The sequence below is a fragment of the Notolepis coatsorum genome, assembly GCF_963971535.1.
Source record: "Notolepis coatsorum genome assembly, chromosome: 10".
Lineage (NCBI taxonomy): Eukaryota > Metazoa > Chordata > Actinopteri > Aulopiformes > Paralepididae > Notolepis > Notolepis coatsorum.
Genome location: NC_140174.1, coordinates 132,196,107 through 132,213,139, shown reverse-complemented (window position 1 = coordinate 132,213,139; position 17,033 = coordinate 132,196,107). Strand labels below are relative to the sequence as shown.

At 46.4% G+C, this 17,033-nt stretch overlaps 1 protein-coding gene across 3 annotated transcripts in view; it reads right to left on the bottom strand.

Moving 5' to 3' along the window:
- Positions 1–17,033, bottom strand: part of LOC311235953 (supervillin-like) — a 271,644-nt gene that overhangs the window by 15,303 nt on the left and 239,308 nt on the right. For all 3 annotated transcript variants that reach the window (XM_084323493.1, XM_084323494.1, XM_084323495.1), the window contains 2 exons: positions 14,074–14,207; positions 7,208–7,363 (listed from right to left, as the gene is read on the bottom strand). In XM_084323493.1, the coding sequence (XP_084179619.1) occupies positions 7,208–7,363; positions 14,074–14,207 (290 nt within the window). The remainder of the gene's footprint in view (positions 1–7,207; positions 7,364–14,073; positions 14,208–17,033) is intronic.

Sequence of the window (17,033 nt, the reverse complement as noted above, 5' to 3'; positions counted from 1 at the left end):
CATTTCACATCAAGTCTAAAATCTTTAGACGCCTCAGACACCAATTTCCTCTCTATCCCGCAGCCAGATAGCTTCCTACTAAACGCACAGAGAGGAAATTGGTATCCATCTTCTTGTCCGACTCTGGATGGTAAGCGCATTTCCCATAATGTTGGGGTGTTACTTTAACCCTTTCACAACCACACTACAGAAGGTTAACCCTTTCACTACCAGTAGTGGAAGGGTTAACTTTCTGTAGTGTGGTTGTGAAAGGGTTAACGTTCTGTAGTGTGGTTGTGAAAGGGTTAACCATTTGTTGTGTGGTAGTGAAAGGGTTAGCATTATGTAGTGTGGTTGTGAAAGGGTTAACCATCTGTAGTGTGGTAGTGAATGGGTTAACCTTCTGTATTATTTTTTTTAAACACACATAAACAAACATGACAACACACGATAAGATACACAAGCATTAATACAGTGTATATCCAACGAAATTACCATTTATACCAATGTCTTATACAGGATATACCCCTAATACCTGTTATCTAAAAACCTACACACATATGCTCCAGCTCGAACCCCCCCCTCCCGGACCCCTCTTTGGATAGTACCTCCATTATCACTCGCTCCTAACCAGACACTACCATTATAAGCTAGCTTTTATTCTCTCCACCACTTCTAACCACATTGTCATTTTGGATTCATTGAGACCCAGAATTCTTGCTGTAGATATTTCTTGATAAATCACATCGAGATATGTAAGAAACCAAACTTTCCGGCAAATTTTTTCCGGTTGAAACCAGCATGATGCGATCAGCTTTTTAGCTACTGTGATACCCGATAAAACCAATCTCTTTAGCTGTGGATGTACTGCAAACTCAAAAACATCATTAAATAGTAATACAGAGGGGTGTACAGGTATATTCCAAGATACGAGTTTTGATAATTGTTGGGTCACATCTTTCCAGAATATCTTAACTGGTGGGCAGTCCCAATACATGTGCATAAATGTCCCTTCATCCCCATTTGTACATTGGGAGCATTTGGAGTCTTGTTTAAGACCCATTGAATGGGTTAACCTTCTGTAGTGTGGTTGTGAAAGGGTTAACCTTCTGTAGTGTGGTTGTGAAAGGGTTAACCATTTGTCGTGTGGTAGTGAAAGGGTTAACCGTCTAGTGTGGTAGTGAAAAGGGTTAACCGTCTGTAGTGTGGTAGTGAAAGGGTTAACCTTCTGTAGTGTGGTTGTGAAAGGGTTAACGAAAGGTTATGTAGATAACCTAGTTATATTAGTATTGGCTGAGCGTCCCGCTCTGAGCCTTACGAGATACTCTGTGATACATATTGTATCTCCCACGAATAAAAAACACATGCACCCCACCTGTATGGGGCCCCGCCCCTAATGGTGGCCACCACCCATATAACCATGACTCTGGTCATGAAACACCCTTCCTCGCCAAAAACCCGTCCCAGGAAAAGATCCCTCAAGAGGGAACTCAGGGCGCGCAGAGCGGGACGCTCAGCCAATACTAATATAACTAGGTTATCTACATAACCTTTCGTTATATTTCGTATTTGCATCGCGTCCCGCTCTGAGCCTTACGAGATAATGGGGAAGAGCGGGCGCGAGACCCGACAGATGTACCCCCTGAGGACCCGTAAGCCCACATCAAGGGGTGCGGGGAGCCCTGTCACCCCATCCTTCCTAATGAAGGGGGGGCGCAGTCAACTCCACCTGAATGCGAACAAGAGAGAGCTAGAACCCCTTGAACACACCGTACAGGCGGAACCACGTGTGACCCAACACACTGTGGCCCATACCCACACACTCCTGCTACCCGACCAAAGGACGGGAAGCAGGAAAGGCCACAGACCCCAGAACCGCCTGGGAGACAGAACCCCCGGTTATGTCCATGAGGTAAAACCTTACAAAGGAGCCCGGGGAGGACCATGAAGCTGCAGCACAGATGGCCTCCACCGAGGCCCCACCCAGGAGAGCGGCAGAGGCAGCCACCCCACGAGTGGAGTGCGCCCTGACGCCCCCAGGGGGATCCTGCCCAGCCAGCGTGTAGCAGAGGGCAACACCCTCGCACAACCAATGGGACAGGCGCTGCTCCGACAGTGCCTTACCAGCACGAGCCCCACCGTAACAGACAAAAAGCTGGTCGGTAACCCTGAAATCCTGAGTACGGCTGAGGTAAATCCCCAAGCACGGACTGGACATGACAGGTGAAGGCCCGCATCTAACTCACTAGTGTGAGGAGGAGGACGAAACGCCTGAACCACAATATCCCGGGAGCGGAAGGAACTCCGGATATTCTTAGGCACGAAAGCAGGATCAGGTCGCAGAGTGACACCGCAATCGGTCCGAAAAGACAGGCACTCTGGACGTACCGAGAGAGCACAGAGCTCACCTACGCATTTAGCGGAAGTGACAGCCAGAAGGAACACGGTCCTGAAGGACAGCTGTCCCAACGGCGCCCGCTCGAGCGGCTCAAACGGGGCCAAGGACAACCGACCGAGGACCAATTGAAGATCCCAAGTCGGAGCCAAGGAGCGTTGCACCGGCTTAACGCGTCGAGCGCCAAGCAGGAAACGCTTCACAAGAGGGTGGCTGAACAAGACATCCCCTCAAACCCCTCATGATAGGAGGATATAGCTGCTGCATATACCCTCACCGTCGAAGCCGACAGTCTATCAAGGAGAGACTGGAGGTAACTAAGGACAGCATCCAGGGGGCAGGAGACTGAGTCCCGGCCCCCCACCTTACACCACACTTGGAACATACGTCATCCGCCCGCGTAAGCGCGACAGTGGAGGGAGCATGCGCATTCCAGATGGTAACACCATCAGGATCAAGAACCTGCGCCCCTCAACGTACCCGTCCCAACAACTGACCTAACAGATGTATGGGGAAGAATCCCTGGCGGCACGGCATCGGTCCCAGACCCGCCTGGCCATGTCCAGACGCAATCCTCACCCGTCAGGATGAGGGCCGCCCCGCGACAGTACACCTGCACCCACATTCTCCCTGCCGGGGATGTGGGGAGCCCTCAGGCCGCGCAGATGGAGGACGCCCATAGCCAGCCGCCCGCCGCCTGGTGCAGACAGGGGGAGCGTACTCCTCCCTGTCTGTCGATACACGACACTGACGTCGTAACGTCCGTCCTGATCAACACCATTTGTGGACCAGAAGGACCGCTTTCAACACCAACACATTGAACGTAGCGCAGACCGGGCAGCATGGTTTGCCAGCTGCCCCCTACTGCGTTGGCCCGACGCATCACCAGCGAGGGAGGCGTCGGTGAAAACGCGACGTGAGACAGCGCCGTAACCGTCCTAGGACGGAACCTCCCGAGCGTGTTGACAACACGCTCTGAAATGGATGCCCATAGCCCTCCAACCGTTGACTGGGAAGAGGAATACTCTACATCCAGTCTACAGCAACCCCAGGCTGGTAGAGACCTGCCTGGTATGAGACCTGACGATCCACCTTGACCGCGAAGGACCAGAACGTCATCAGGGCAGAACACTCCGTAACCCCGGACGACGCAAAGGCCCCAGTGCGGCCTCCACGCACTTGGTGAAGATGCGGGGAGCCAGAGAAAACCGAACGGCAGCCTCTGGTACTCATACGCTAACCCTGCAAAGGAAGCGTAGGTAAGCCCTAGGATGGAAGATCGGGGATGCGCATACGCATCCTACAGGTCTATGGAGGAGAACCAGACCCCCACCTGACAGTGTTCAACAGGTAGGAGACGATCCAAAAAATGCTGAACCTTCCCATGGGACAGGTCCAGCCTGGGTCTTACACCCCTCCCTCCCGACTTCTCGGGCTGAGAACACCGGGAGGAGAACGCCACGACGATGGCTTGCTTCGTCCACAGAGATTGGATCTCGTCGACCAGAGCTGTCCCTGCTGGAGACCCCGACAACAGGGTCTGTACCAAACCTGAAAACGGGTGGGGTTGTGTAAACACAAGTCCCCGCCTCACCGTTCTCTCCATCTACCTCGACATATGGTACTGCCGTAGTCATATGTGACGACACTCCCAACGCACCCGCCGTCACGTGGCGCAGGTCCGCCAGGAACTGTAGATAGTTGGCCCGGTCCCCCCGCTGTGCGTAGACAACCCCGGAACCGTGCGAGGAGCGCGTTCCGTGTCGGAACACCTGACCCTGACACACCCACGAGGCAATCGCACCCAAGGGGGAACCCCGACAGAAAGGGCCGATCTGATACGGGGGGCTTCCGATGAAAAAAGCCCCCCCACTGAACACCCCTCCAGAACATGCTGAAGGAGTTGTTCTGCAGCCGGACATGCAAGGTGTAAGGCCCCCATGGGTTCCTACACACCGTAGCCCTGCAGTGATATTACTACCACCCCAAACCATGTGAGCTGCGACCACTTGCCAATATTTCAGGAGTGGGAGGCACCAACATGATACCTGGCCTGGCGAAGGCGAGGCCGGGGAAGCCCGCACTGTGTGCCTCAAAAGGTTTCGAGCCCCCCTGCTGACAACACTTAAGTTGACAGACGTAACACCAGGCTCAACCAACACAGTTCAAGGTGTGGGAGCCGCTTGACAGCACAACATTCTCACGGACAGACCCAGGCTCAGCCATCAACTGGGTGTCAGCCCCTGTCCCCATGAGAAGCGAAAAGTGGGGCCGCCCGCGCATCAACGAAGGCACGCGGCCCGCAGCCAAAGGAAACAATCAGAGCCCACTTCTCCCGCTGGTGTTGGGGAAGGGAGTGATCGGAGAGCGGGCTGCTCGCGGCAGGACGGTGACGGCTTGTTTGTTCAAGCCGAACCCATCCTACATGGCCGATCCCTCGGCCGCCAAGGCTGTCGGCCTTGTGGACACCTGTCGAATCAACGCCCAGGATACCTCTGGCGGGGGAAAAACATGGCCGCCTGTCGAGGGCCCCGTCATCGCCGCTGACGAGGCCGTGCTCTCTCTTCTTCTGGCTGCGCGGTGTGAGGCGGTGTAGGGCCTAGGACAATACCGCCTGCGCTCCAGCAGAAGACCAAAATCCCCTGCGGAGAGGGGAAACCTGAGCGGTTATAGCTTGCGGCTGGGTCAAAGCTAATAACGCCAACAACCTCGCGCGATCAGTCGACGTCGGCTGGCCCTCAAGGCCCCTCCACCAGACACCATTTCTTTAATAGAAAAAACACCAATTCGAACACAGTTCTAATCGTTGCCAATTCCATACCGTGGCGGTACAAGCCTTAACAGCCCACCAGCAACTCGCCAGGCCGACCCACCCATGGTGTCGGCCGGGCGGGGCATTGTTTCAATATATCAAAAACAAAGGACTGACGTTAACATGGAGCACCAGTGGTGATTGCAAACAGCACCCTCCACTGTGGTGTGCACCATGAAAGGGTTAAATGAATAAAAGAGCTAAACCACAAAAACTGTAGAATGAGCAAACCCATACACACAAAGTTTAAGGGGAGACGGACCAGACCCGTCTTCATTCAAAATATTCACAACAGAACACCAGCCCTAGTTTAGCCCATTTACCAAAAAAGGTAAACAAAGCCCCCCCCCGCACTACTCCCCCAGTATACCGATTGACCGTCAGTATGAATGGTTTGAGAGGAGAGAAAGCTGTAGCAAGACAGACCTTCTCATAGCAGAGTGACAAAACGAAACAATAGCCCCCTACACAGGGCCGCCCCAGGAGATGGGGGGCCTCGCGTCTAAAAACGCACAGGGCCTCACATTTCTCCCAGGCGACCCTGCCCTTATACTACTGCAGCCTAACGACAGGCAATGTGGGACCCAAGACAACAATTGCCTGTGCACAGACACGCAACATGTTTATCATGTCGGCTGGACCCATATCCCCACTACCCGACGCCAACCCAGATGGGAACACCGTTCAACAAACCCCGCCGGAACACAAGGTAAAATACCTGGCTAGGAACCTAGCCACGACCTACCCCGTTGTCAACCCATTTACCCGAAAAAGGTAAATAGAACTCAAAAACCCCACAACAGCTACCGACTGACCTTCATTGATGAACCGGGCAAGAGGCGGGAGAGTGACAACATCTCACGGCGGAGACATTAAAACAGCATAGCAATTAGCAGTAGTAATAGCATGCGGCAGTAGCGATAGCATGTAGCATAGCTTCAGATGTTTTAGCAGCACGCCCAAGACAGCTTGGAAACCGTTCCCTGCAGAGAACGTTCACCAAACCATCCTGCCCCCGGCGCCAACACACAACATGGTTGTGTTAACAAAACAAACCAGCATTACTAACACTAATACCCATGCCTGAAGACACAGGGCCTACCTGAGTACAAGCTGGCCCGACAGCCAGCCTTGTACAGCTGAACCTCGATGTGCAGTCATCAAACGAGGAACATCAACACAGGCCCGTCGTGTCGCCGAAAACATGCATCGAAGATGCCAGGGGCCAGCAACCTCCGGTAAGCTTCCAACATTATTAATCTTCCTTAATCTTTTCATTCCGCTAGACTCGTATGGTGCACGCATCCAATACGCTGGGACGAAAACAGAGGAAGGGTGTTTCATGACCAGAGTCATGGTTATATGGGTGGTGGCCACCATTAGGGGCGGGGCCCCATACAGGTGGGGTGCATGTGTTTTTTATTCGTGGGAGATACAATATGTATCACAGAGTATCTCGTAAGGCTCAGAGCGGGACGCGATGCAAATACGAAATATAACCCTTTCGTCGTGTGGCAGTCTTAACCTTCTGTATTGCCACAGTGAAAGTGTGGTAGTGAAAGGGTTAAGCCAAATCCCCAGGGTTCATCACCACCACAGATGGATCACCTGGCTGCTGTGTGGAGTACAGGTCCTCCTGCAGGAAGGGCGTGGCCATGACTCCTTACCTGGCTGCTGTGTGGAGTACAGGTTCTCTTGCAGGAAGGGCGTGGCCATGACTCCTTACCTGGCTGCTGTGTGGAGTACAGGTTCTTCTGCAGGAAGGGCGTGGCCATGACTCCTTACCTGGCTGCTGTGTGGAGTACAGGTTCTCCTGCAGGAAGGGCGTGGCCATGACTCCTTACCTGGCTGCTATGTGGAGTACAGGTTCTCCTGCAGGAAGGGCGTGGCCATGACTCCTTACCTGGCTGCTATGTGGAGTACAGGTTCTCCTGCAGGAAGGGCGTGGCCATGACTCCTTACCTGGCTGCTATGTGGAGTACAGGTTCTCCTGCAGGAAGGGCGTGGCCATGACTCCTTACCTGGCTGCTGTGTGGAGTACAGGTTCTCCTGCAGGAAGGGCGTGGCCATGACTCCCTCCACCACCCTGGCCGGGCTTAGCTGCTCCTCCCCCATGAAGATCCCAGAGCTGGCGCTCAGACGGAACAGCCTGGGCGTGTAGTTGTACTTCCCCGGGTCTGGAACCAACACACACACACACACACACATGGAGGTCTCTGTTTGTTTCATCTATCGCCATTACCTGGGATCATAGACGCCTGGCCATAAGACAGTGGCGGCTCTACCACTAGGGGCGCTAGGGCGCCGACCCACCTGCTGGCCAGCTGCTGTTAAATCAGAGAAGAAGACAATAAAACTTTTTCGTTTTTGTGTTTTATAGCCCTATAAATAATATAAACATGTTTAAAATTAATAATATTTACTCATTTTAAGTATGTTTGTATTTCCAATGCACAATATAACGTTATTATCTAAATAAAAAAAACAGCGTTTTCCAGAGCAGGAAGTGACATCAAGTTTTTTTTTATTTTTCGTATTTCTCGGGGGCTATACGCGATAGCGCTCTGAGTGCGCGTCACAGTTTGATCGCTGTCTCCGTCACAGCCAATCAGTGCATACGGCGTTGTGCGTTGAAATATGACTATTATGTTGGAATCCGAGCGCGATTTGAAGCGGTCTAGCCAGCAGCGTGAACTTCCGCGAGTAATTTCCATAGCCGCATTTCGCGGAGACGCTCTCTGATTGGCCGACGCCAGTATTTTTTTCCATGGCAGAATTTCACAGAGACGATCTCTGATTGGCCGAATCCAATTTCTAATGTTCCAATTCTAGCTTCTAGCTTGGTTCCTAGGTTGGTCCTAGGTTGGTCGGTGGAGATAGTTGTGTTGTTGTGAGATGCATGCAGCTGTTTGTCTTAGAGCGTGCCGTGCCTGCAAGTTCTTTAGACTGTTAAGCTTAGGCACTCTTTCAAAGTTGGTTAAGGTTAGAGTTTGTCTTAGAGCATGGCGATAGAACGCCAGGTAGTTTGCAGTCTGTTCGAGCGGAAATGGACAAAGGAATGTACTTGTTGAGTGTTGTGCTAACGTCGACGAGCTCAGCTGAGCTAACACTTGGCTAACAAGCTATATGGCGGATTATACACGTTTATCAAGCTCTCTCTCTCTCTCTCTCTCTCTCTCTCTCTCTCTCTCTCTCTCTCTCTCTCTCTCTCTCTCTCTCTCTCTCTCTCTCTCTCTCTCTCTCTCTCTCTCTCTCTCTCTCTCTCTCTCTCTCTCTCTCTCTCTCTCTCTCTCTCTCTCTCTCTCTCTCTCTCTCTCTCTCTCTCTCTCTCTCTCTCTCTCTCTCTCTCTCTCTCTCTCTCTCTCTCTCTCTCTCTCTCTCTCTCTCTCTCTCTCTCTCTCTCTCCTTAACACTTTGGCTGCCATGGGTTAAATTCATTATCAACCGTAGGTTGCCGGCTCTATTTGTCTATAGAGAAAGTCCCCTTCTTTGCAGGGCTATAACCTTTTAAATTCTATTGCTACATTGCCATTATTAGGGCCCATTCAAAGTCCTATATGTATTGTTCATTGTGTAGCAACGTTAAACTTTTTCATTCCGTTTTCATAGTAAAGTATGGTCTAATGTATAAGTATGTTTTCATCTCTTTCTGCAGCTTTCTCCAGAACGTGATCTATAGCCCCAAAATACATTATATTGATGATGCAATACAGTTTTATGGCAATCAGCGCGATATAAAAAATTCCAACTAGACGTACTTCTAGAAGTTACTACACGTCATCTGATGTTGACCGGATGGGCTAGGGGGCGTTTATAATTCCGTGGGCAGCGTTATACCAATCATCTAATGTGGGTCAAATGTTGATAATAGCAGTTAGTATCGAAGACGGTAACTTTACACGCTAAAACTCACCCCAGTCTCCGCGCGCCGTTGGGCGATCATCGTAGAGTAGACATTTTATCATTATGGGATGTAGATTTACCCGGTCCATCTCCAGCTTGTATAATGGTATATACGTCCAAATCATGTTGTTTATCGAGTTATTGGCAATCGATCGCTATGTAGTGTGTCGAGATCGAGTCCCGGGACCTATTAGCGAGTGCCCGGAAGTAATACGGCCGTCCAGCACAACCTCTACGGCACTTCCTGTTAAGCGATTGCGCCGATCGGCCACCAGATGGCGCTCCTGAACCGCCAGAGAGCTCAGTGGGTCCTCCTGGTGGATCTCAGGCCAGCGGAGGGGACATATGAATCCGATCCCAGATTTTTGAAATATTGATATTAAAGACGCTGTAAGGCGTCTTCGGCAACTTGAGCATGGCCGGGAATGACGTGTTTAGGCGTTTCCCGGCACCCAAAGTGTTAACGTTAACGTTTGTAAATACTTTTTTTTAGGAGCAGTACTGTTAGGCTACTGCTGTGCTGGCCATTCATGAAGCGAGACATTGCTGATTGTTTATTTATTTTATAACACAAGACTATGACTACCAACTGCCTAGCCAGCCGTGTATCAATCTTGGATGCAATAATAACGTTACTTACCACACTGACTATGTCGATGGCTCATTGATTTAACTACTGCAGCTCTCTCGGATTGAAAATACGTGGATTATGGCTTGTTCAATATCGTCTATGTTTGAATGAATGAATGAATGAGAACTTTATTAACAGATTGCAGAATGGGTACAATACAGTACGGCTCAATACACACAATTGTTAAGGGGATGCAGACCAGAGAAAGACGTTTGTCTTGTTTACATCAGGGTCCCAGATTTTCGATTCATATCGATAGTTTAATAGCTATCCTTGGCTCGTTTAACAATATGCAAAATATGTGTACAGCCCTGTACTCATACTGAAGTTATTCTTGGTATATAATAGGTCTGATTGTGTAACGAATCGATTCCACGTCGCGCTGTGTGTGAGAGAGAGAAGGAGAGAGGGAGAGATCTGCCTGTGTTTGGAGACGGGCGAGTTTTGTTTCTAACTTTTCTATTTATATTGTGTTTCAAGTTGTGAATTAGAGTCTAGACTATACTTTATTTGACTGGTTGTGTGTTGTTGTAGTAACAGCTGAGCGACTCGTTCATAAGAGCCGATTCATTGCCGTGAGCGTGAGTCGAATCGCTCACGTCTTGCCATGAGTCTTGCGTGGTACAGTACTGTACTGTACAAAATATTTGGTATAGCGCCCCTAGTGGCGAAGTACCCAGCGGCCGCCACCGCCACTGCCGGAGCATCTGCTCTCCCACTATTGAACTTGGGGGAGCAAAGGTATGCTCTTGCTCCACCACTTTTTGATCATATGAAAAATATGATATACCCCCCCCAATATATAAATCGAACCATAACTACATAATTTCAATCAAATTAATAATACGCAATGACACTTAATAGCGAGTTTTTAAGTTTCCAAATATTCTGTCCCCCCCTGCCCTCCACATTTGAATGGTTTGATCCACTGCATACCACGGTCCCTCCCCCAGCAGTCAGTAGCGCACAGGCTGAGTGCTTGTGTGTGTCACAGGTGAGGCGACAGAGTCTCTTATCGGTGGCAGGATTTTCCAGTAAGTTGTTCCAACAAAAGATTATGTTAGACATGTCTTTACTATTGAGTGGTAGAACTTCTACCACGCAATACAATAAAAGTGTTTCACGTCCCGAAATGCCATCTGGTCATACCGTAAATCCTCTAATAATAATAATAATAATAAATAATAACAACGTTTCCCCCTGGTTGGCGTTAGCTTTAGTGCTAGCCGCTAGCTAACGTTGTCATATTATCTAGATATGTGGTGTCAGCTGGATGACATGACTTCGTTTGCAAAATACGTTCGCTATCTATATGGCAGACGAGCAGGGCCGGATTAACGACGGCCGCGGCCCGTGGGCCTCTTTTTTTTTGGAGATCGATGTCATGACTGTGCATTGCAGACTCAGGCAGGAGGCAGATAAGGAGAGAAAGAGACACAAGAGTTACAGGTAATGGAAATATATCTTTTTTCTCTTTCTTATTAAACACTTGGCCTATTTGAAAGGAGATTGATTTAATAAAAATAAATTCGAAAAATCAATATACAGTATATATACAGTATATATATATTAATATATTATTATTATTATTATTATTATTATTATTATAGTAATTGGCTATCATACTGCAATATAAACTGAGTTTTATAGTGAAAAGAGCAGCTTTATTGGTCAAGATTGAAGACTCTATATTGCAGGAAATTGCACGTACAGGTTCATTAAATTAAAAAAAAATTGCACCCCCACTTTCAACTATAACTAGGCGGCCATGCCTGGGATTGTGCGGAGGCACTTTAAGTCAGCATCACTGCTAGAGTTCTACTCTGCTCTCAAGGAGGAGAACTTTACAAACATGAGGAGACATGCTCAGAAGATGTTGGTTCTCTTTGGATCCACCTACATATGTGAACAGACATTCTCAGTCATGACGTTTACCAAGTCCAGGTACAGATCCTCTCTCACTGATGAACATCTGGCAGCTGTGCTTCGCATCTCCACCTCAGACATGCAACCTGACTTTGATGGACTTGTTAAAGCTCAACAGAGACTGGATTTCTCACACTGAATGAAAAAAAAAAGAACTCAAGAACACTAAAATGTGGAAATATAACAAGTGAAATGGGACACTTGATATTTTTTTTTCTTTTTTTTGCACAGTTCTGAAAACATTAAATGTTTAATATAGGCATGTAAAGTAAAAAAGGCTACACAACTGGGACACTTTACTTTACACAGTTCAGTGACATGTCTTGTTTATTTTGGCTATAAGATGATGTGATGTCTTTAGAAAGCTAAGAAAATCCTTGTTTCAATAGTATATAAAACTCAGAAAAAAAACTTTATTTGTATAGCACTTTTTCATACCCTTTGTTATTAATGTTTCACATTTTGTTTATCATTTTGGAAATAAATTCTATTTGAATAAATTCTATTTTTGAAAGCTAACCTCACCTTTTAATTGCCAAATAATAACATACGTCAAAACAATGCCATTTACTGCTTTTTATATAGAAATAAAATGTATATTATGCATAATTGAGTTTGGAATTTTGGCCCGGCCCTCCAACATATTTTCAGTTGCTCATTCGGCCCCCCGGGAAAAATAATTGCCCACCCCTGATCTGGAGGGAGGTAGTGTGACCTTCCACACGTTACACTCTCCTGGTGAGAATATGCGCTGCCAGGCTGGCTGCCGGCTGGCTGCACATGCGTCGGAGGAAAGCATGTGACAGTCTCCAGCCTCCCGGACCAACAGTAGGGTGGAGTGCGCAACAACCAGGAAGGGGGTTGGGAATTGGCATAACAACTAACAGTGGGATGGGAGAAAAATCGGAAAAAGGAAGGGGGGAAAAGATAAAAAAAAAAAAAAAAAAAAAAAGTACTTGCTGAGTAACATTACTTAGTGAGTAACAGTACTTGCTGAGTAACAGTACTTAGTGAGTAACAGTACTTGTTGAGTAACAGTACTTAGTGAGTAACAGTACTTGCTGAGTAACAGTACTTAGTGAGTAACAGTACTTGTTGAGTAACAGTACTTGTTGAGTAACAGTACTTGTTGAGTAACAGTACTTAGTGAGTAACAGTACTTAGTGAGTAACAGTACTTAGTGAGTAACAGTACTTAGTGAGTAACAGTACTTGCTGAGTAACAGTACTTAGTGAGTAACAGTACTTGCTGAGTAACAGTACTTAGTGAGTAACAGTACTTGTTGAGTAACAGTACTTAGTGAGTAACAGTACTTGTTGAGTAACAGTACTTGCTGAGTAACAGTACTTGTTGAGTAACAGTACTTAGTGAGTAACAGTACTTAGTGAGTAACAGTACTTGCTGAGTAACAGTACTTGCTGAGTAACAGTACTTAGTGAGTAACTGTACTTAGTGAGTAACAGTACTTGCTGAGTTACTTGCTGAGTAACAATACTTGCTGAGTAACAGTACTTTCTGAGTAACAGTACTTGCTGATTAACAGTACTTGCAGTAACAGTACTTTCTGAGTAGCAGTACTTGCTGAGTAACAATACCAATATAAGTATTTTTTCTTGATATTGACTATTTTAGCATTTTGATCTACATACAATTATGGGTGAACATTATTTTATACAAACCATTCCATTTGTTGAGGGTTTTAACTAGGGATGCTCGATATTGGCTTTTTTACCGATACCGATATACCGATATTGTCCAACTCTTAATTTCCGATACCGATATCAACCGATATCACATTTGAATGCCGATATCGGCCGATAATATCGGTAGGCCGATAATATCGGACATAATTTCTATAGAAATATAAACAAAAAATAAAATAAAATAAAAAATTGAAAACCGATACCGATATTTTCCGATATCACATTTTAATGCTGATATCAGCCGATAATATCGGACATCCCTAGTTTTAACCTAATCCCGTGGCATCCGTTCACAAAGTAACTGATTTATAAACATAGCATCAATTTCGGGTATCATTACTGATGTATCAAGTATGAATACTTTAGCATCGTGGCTGGCTATACGGATACTGGGTCACATTTAGAATTCGCCTTATTTACGTTGCCGCCATATTGTTCAGGTTTGATGAAATGTGAGGTATGGATACAGAAGTGTCCGTTCACTTCAATGTCAAAACGTCGCTATAAAAATGCCACTTCAAGAACCAAAATTATAATATTATAATATTAATATCTATTTAATAGTCAGAAACAGTCAGAATTACAAGCTCATGATTAGCCGATTGCGATTGTTTTTCACCGCCATAGTTCTTGCGTTTGAAATGCGTTCATAGTGATCTAGGAAAACAAATATGGCCGGCGAGATGAATAAGGCGAATGGGTCTGCTGCTCAGTGAGGCGGTACCTTGCAGCATGCAGTCGTAGGCCTTCTTGTCCTGCTGACCCAGAGCTTTCCAGAACTCTGCAGGCTCCGCCCCTTCCTCCACCTCCTTCACCTTCACATTAGTGCCACTGCTCAGCCCCAGCTCTGACGGACACCTGACAACACAGACAGTTCGAGTTATTACAACATCGCAGGGGTGTGAAAAGTACCCAGAAATTATACTTAAGTGAAAGTATGGGTACCGTCTCAAAATCATACTCAAGTAAAAGTCAGAGTATCTGGCTAAAAACACACTTGAGTAAACGTCAAAAAGTGTCTACTTTTAAATGTACTTAACCCTCTAAAGTCTAGCCGGTTATGCTCCTCCCCCTTAACACATTGACCGCCAGCAGAAGGGGGCGCTGATACCCCATTCATCGCCAGGTCTTTATTCAATGGATATAGTTTTAGACTGTGACATTTGCGAGTGCTTAAAATATATCTTATATTATATCAATCGGTCTAATAACGCCGTCGACCCTCAGTGAGTTGCTTCTAGTCAACATGCCCGAGACTGTTTTTTCATCCGTACATTTCCGTTTTATACCGTTTTGAATAGAGTATGGTTTGGGTGTTTTTCAGTAATTCCAGGAAAAAGGCAAGAAAAGGCATTTTACTGTAATCCAGTCATCACGTTGTAATTTTTCGGCTGATTATCTAATCATCCTGAAATCAACGCTAGATCATCATTAGTATGTCTCCTCGTCCATACATGAAATGACCGTCATAGCGGGGCGCTCGCCCCCCCCCCCCCCCCGCAGCCAACGGTAAACAGCCATACACGGTTCACACAGATAGCTGTGATCGCGGTAGAAATAAATGTCAGATCAACGATCAAATTCATTTATAATGTTCTTACCTTGTATCTGATGTAATGCGAAAGAGATAATCCAAATATCTGATCGCAATTCCAAATAATGCTCGTGGAGGTCCGCACCACACTACCGACCGTTTCACAATGACGGGCGGGCGGAGTTACTGTTCGATGCCATCGTTGTATAGAACAGGCTCGCCTGAATATTTAAACCCCGCCCGCCCGGCTCAGATCGCCTCCTAAAACACACCAGCTCATTTTCAATGAGATAGCTCCGCCTGGCAGTAGAGGGCGGTGTTGACCGTCTGCCAGCTCAGACAGGCTCTGAAGGGTCTGCAGAGGCTGCAGCTATGAATTATGAATAGATATAGCGAATAAACGAAATAACGATCCCAAAAACGAGTAAACTCGTTATTGGCGTTATTCGATTGGCGGCCAATAACGAGTAAACTCGTTGTTGGCGGCCATTGTGTGTACGAATTTTCACAATTTTCTGTTTACATAATATGAAACTACAGGTTCATACCTTCAAAATAAGCCATACAATTCTAGCAGATTTTTTAATCAATGTCCTATGAAACATTCTGGTAAAATCCTTACCAATTCGCAGCAGGAGGGTCTGAAAGGATTCAGTGAATTCAGCTAAATGATAAGAGAACTACACTCCCTCCCAGAATGCAATGTCAATGTCACTAGACCAATTCACACCTGGAACAAAGGCTGTTGTTCCTTTGTTATTCCAATGACTGTGCCCAGGCAGGCCTACAGTGACACACTTTGATTTGATGCCATGTACACACACTAGATAGATTGAGGTTTACCTGAATACATTAGATATAATAGTATAGTAATATAATATATAACATAATAGAGAGAGAGAGAGAGAGAGAGAGAGAGAGAGAGAGAGAGAGAGAGAGAGAGAGAGAGAGAGAGAGAGAGAGAGAGAGAGAGAGAGAGAGCGATACAGAGATATAGACAGAGAGAGAGAGACATTTATAATAATAATTATTATAATTATTATTATTAAATAGAATAATTGTCAGTGATACTGGTGTCATTCTGTGTTCAGGCATCCACTGAGTAAATTATTTGCCTACTGCCCTTTTAACAACTTATAGGCTTGGTAAGTTTCAGTTCAGAGAGGATCGTGAAGACAGATGACATGTTACACAATGGCATTTGGTTTTATCAATATTTTGGATTTAAACACAGTAGCAGTTCAACTGGAGAGGAGCTCAGATGATCAGTCCGGAAAGGTATGTAGGCTATTGCCTTTTTTTTCCTCCATCAGCTGTGAGAGAATATCTGCGGGTCCGCACGCAGGAGATAGTTGGCGTGTGTTGGTGACACACATACACAACGACTGCAAAAAGTCGAGTCCTGTGGATATTATTGCAAGAGATCATTCATACATAATATGAAAAGCCAATCTGTTGTTTAGAATTTGGATGGGGGGTAGCGAGTCTCCGATACCTCTCACCTCTGCGGGGTGTAACAGCGCATTCACAGCGCACACGCCGCTCTGTGTGTGTGTGCGTGTATGTGCGTTTCTTGACGCGATGTAGTTCTCTGGCAAACGGAGATAATTACAATCATACCATCTAGCAAGAATTAAACATATTTACAAGTCGTATTAAGTTTAGCAAGTAAGGAGACATATATATATAACATCTCAAAGCACTCGAAAATGTCATTTTTCTATTTTTACCGATTTCTGAAAAGAGGTACTTTTTGAGCATTTGGGAGAAATTATAAATCCTTTTGTTCTCCGCCGACGGGTGCAAACAGGACTTTGGACTCTCAAGGGTTTTATGTACTAAAAAGTTAAAGTTAAAGTAAAAACTTTTTTCTGACTGTCTATTCTTCTGATAGCAGGTGTTTAATCAAAGATCCCCGCTTTCTAGTCTTGCACAAGGACCAATCAGCATGGGAATGGGCGTGTTCATTTTCCATTGATGGGATTTGATTTTAAATAAAGTGCGGCCACATGATTAATAACGTTAACGTTAGTTTGGCCAGAGAAACTAATATACTAATTAAAATGATTGGACCTGCGAGATTTGTACTTTGTAGGTCTGCATTTTAAATGTAAGGAGTAAAAAGTATGTTTTTTTCCCTCTGAAATGTA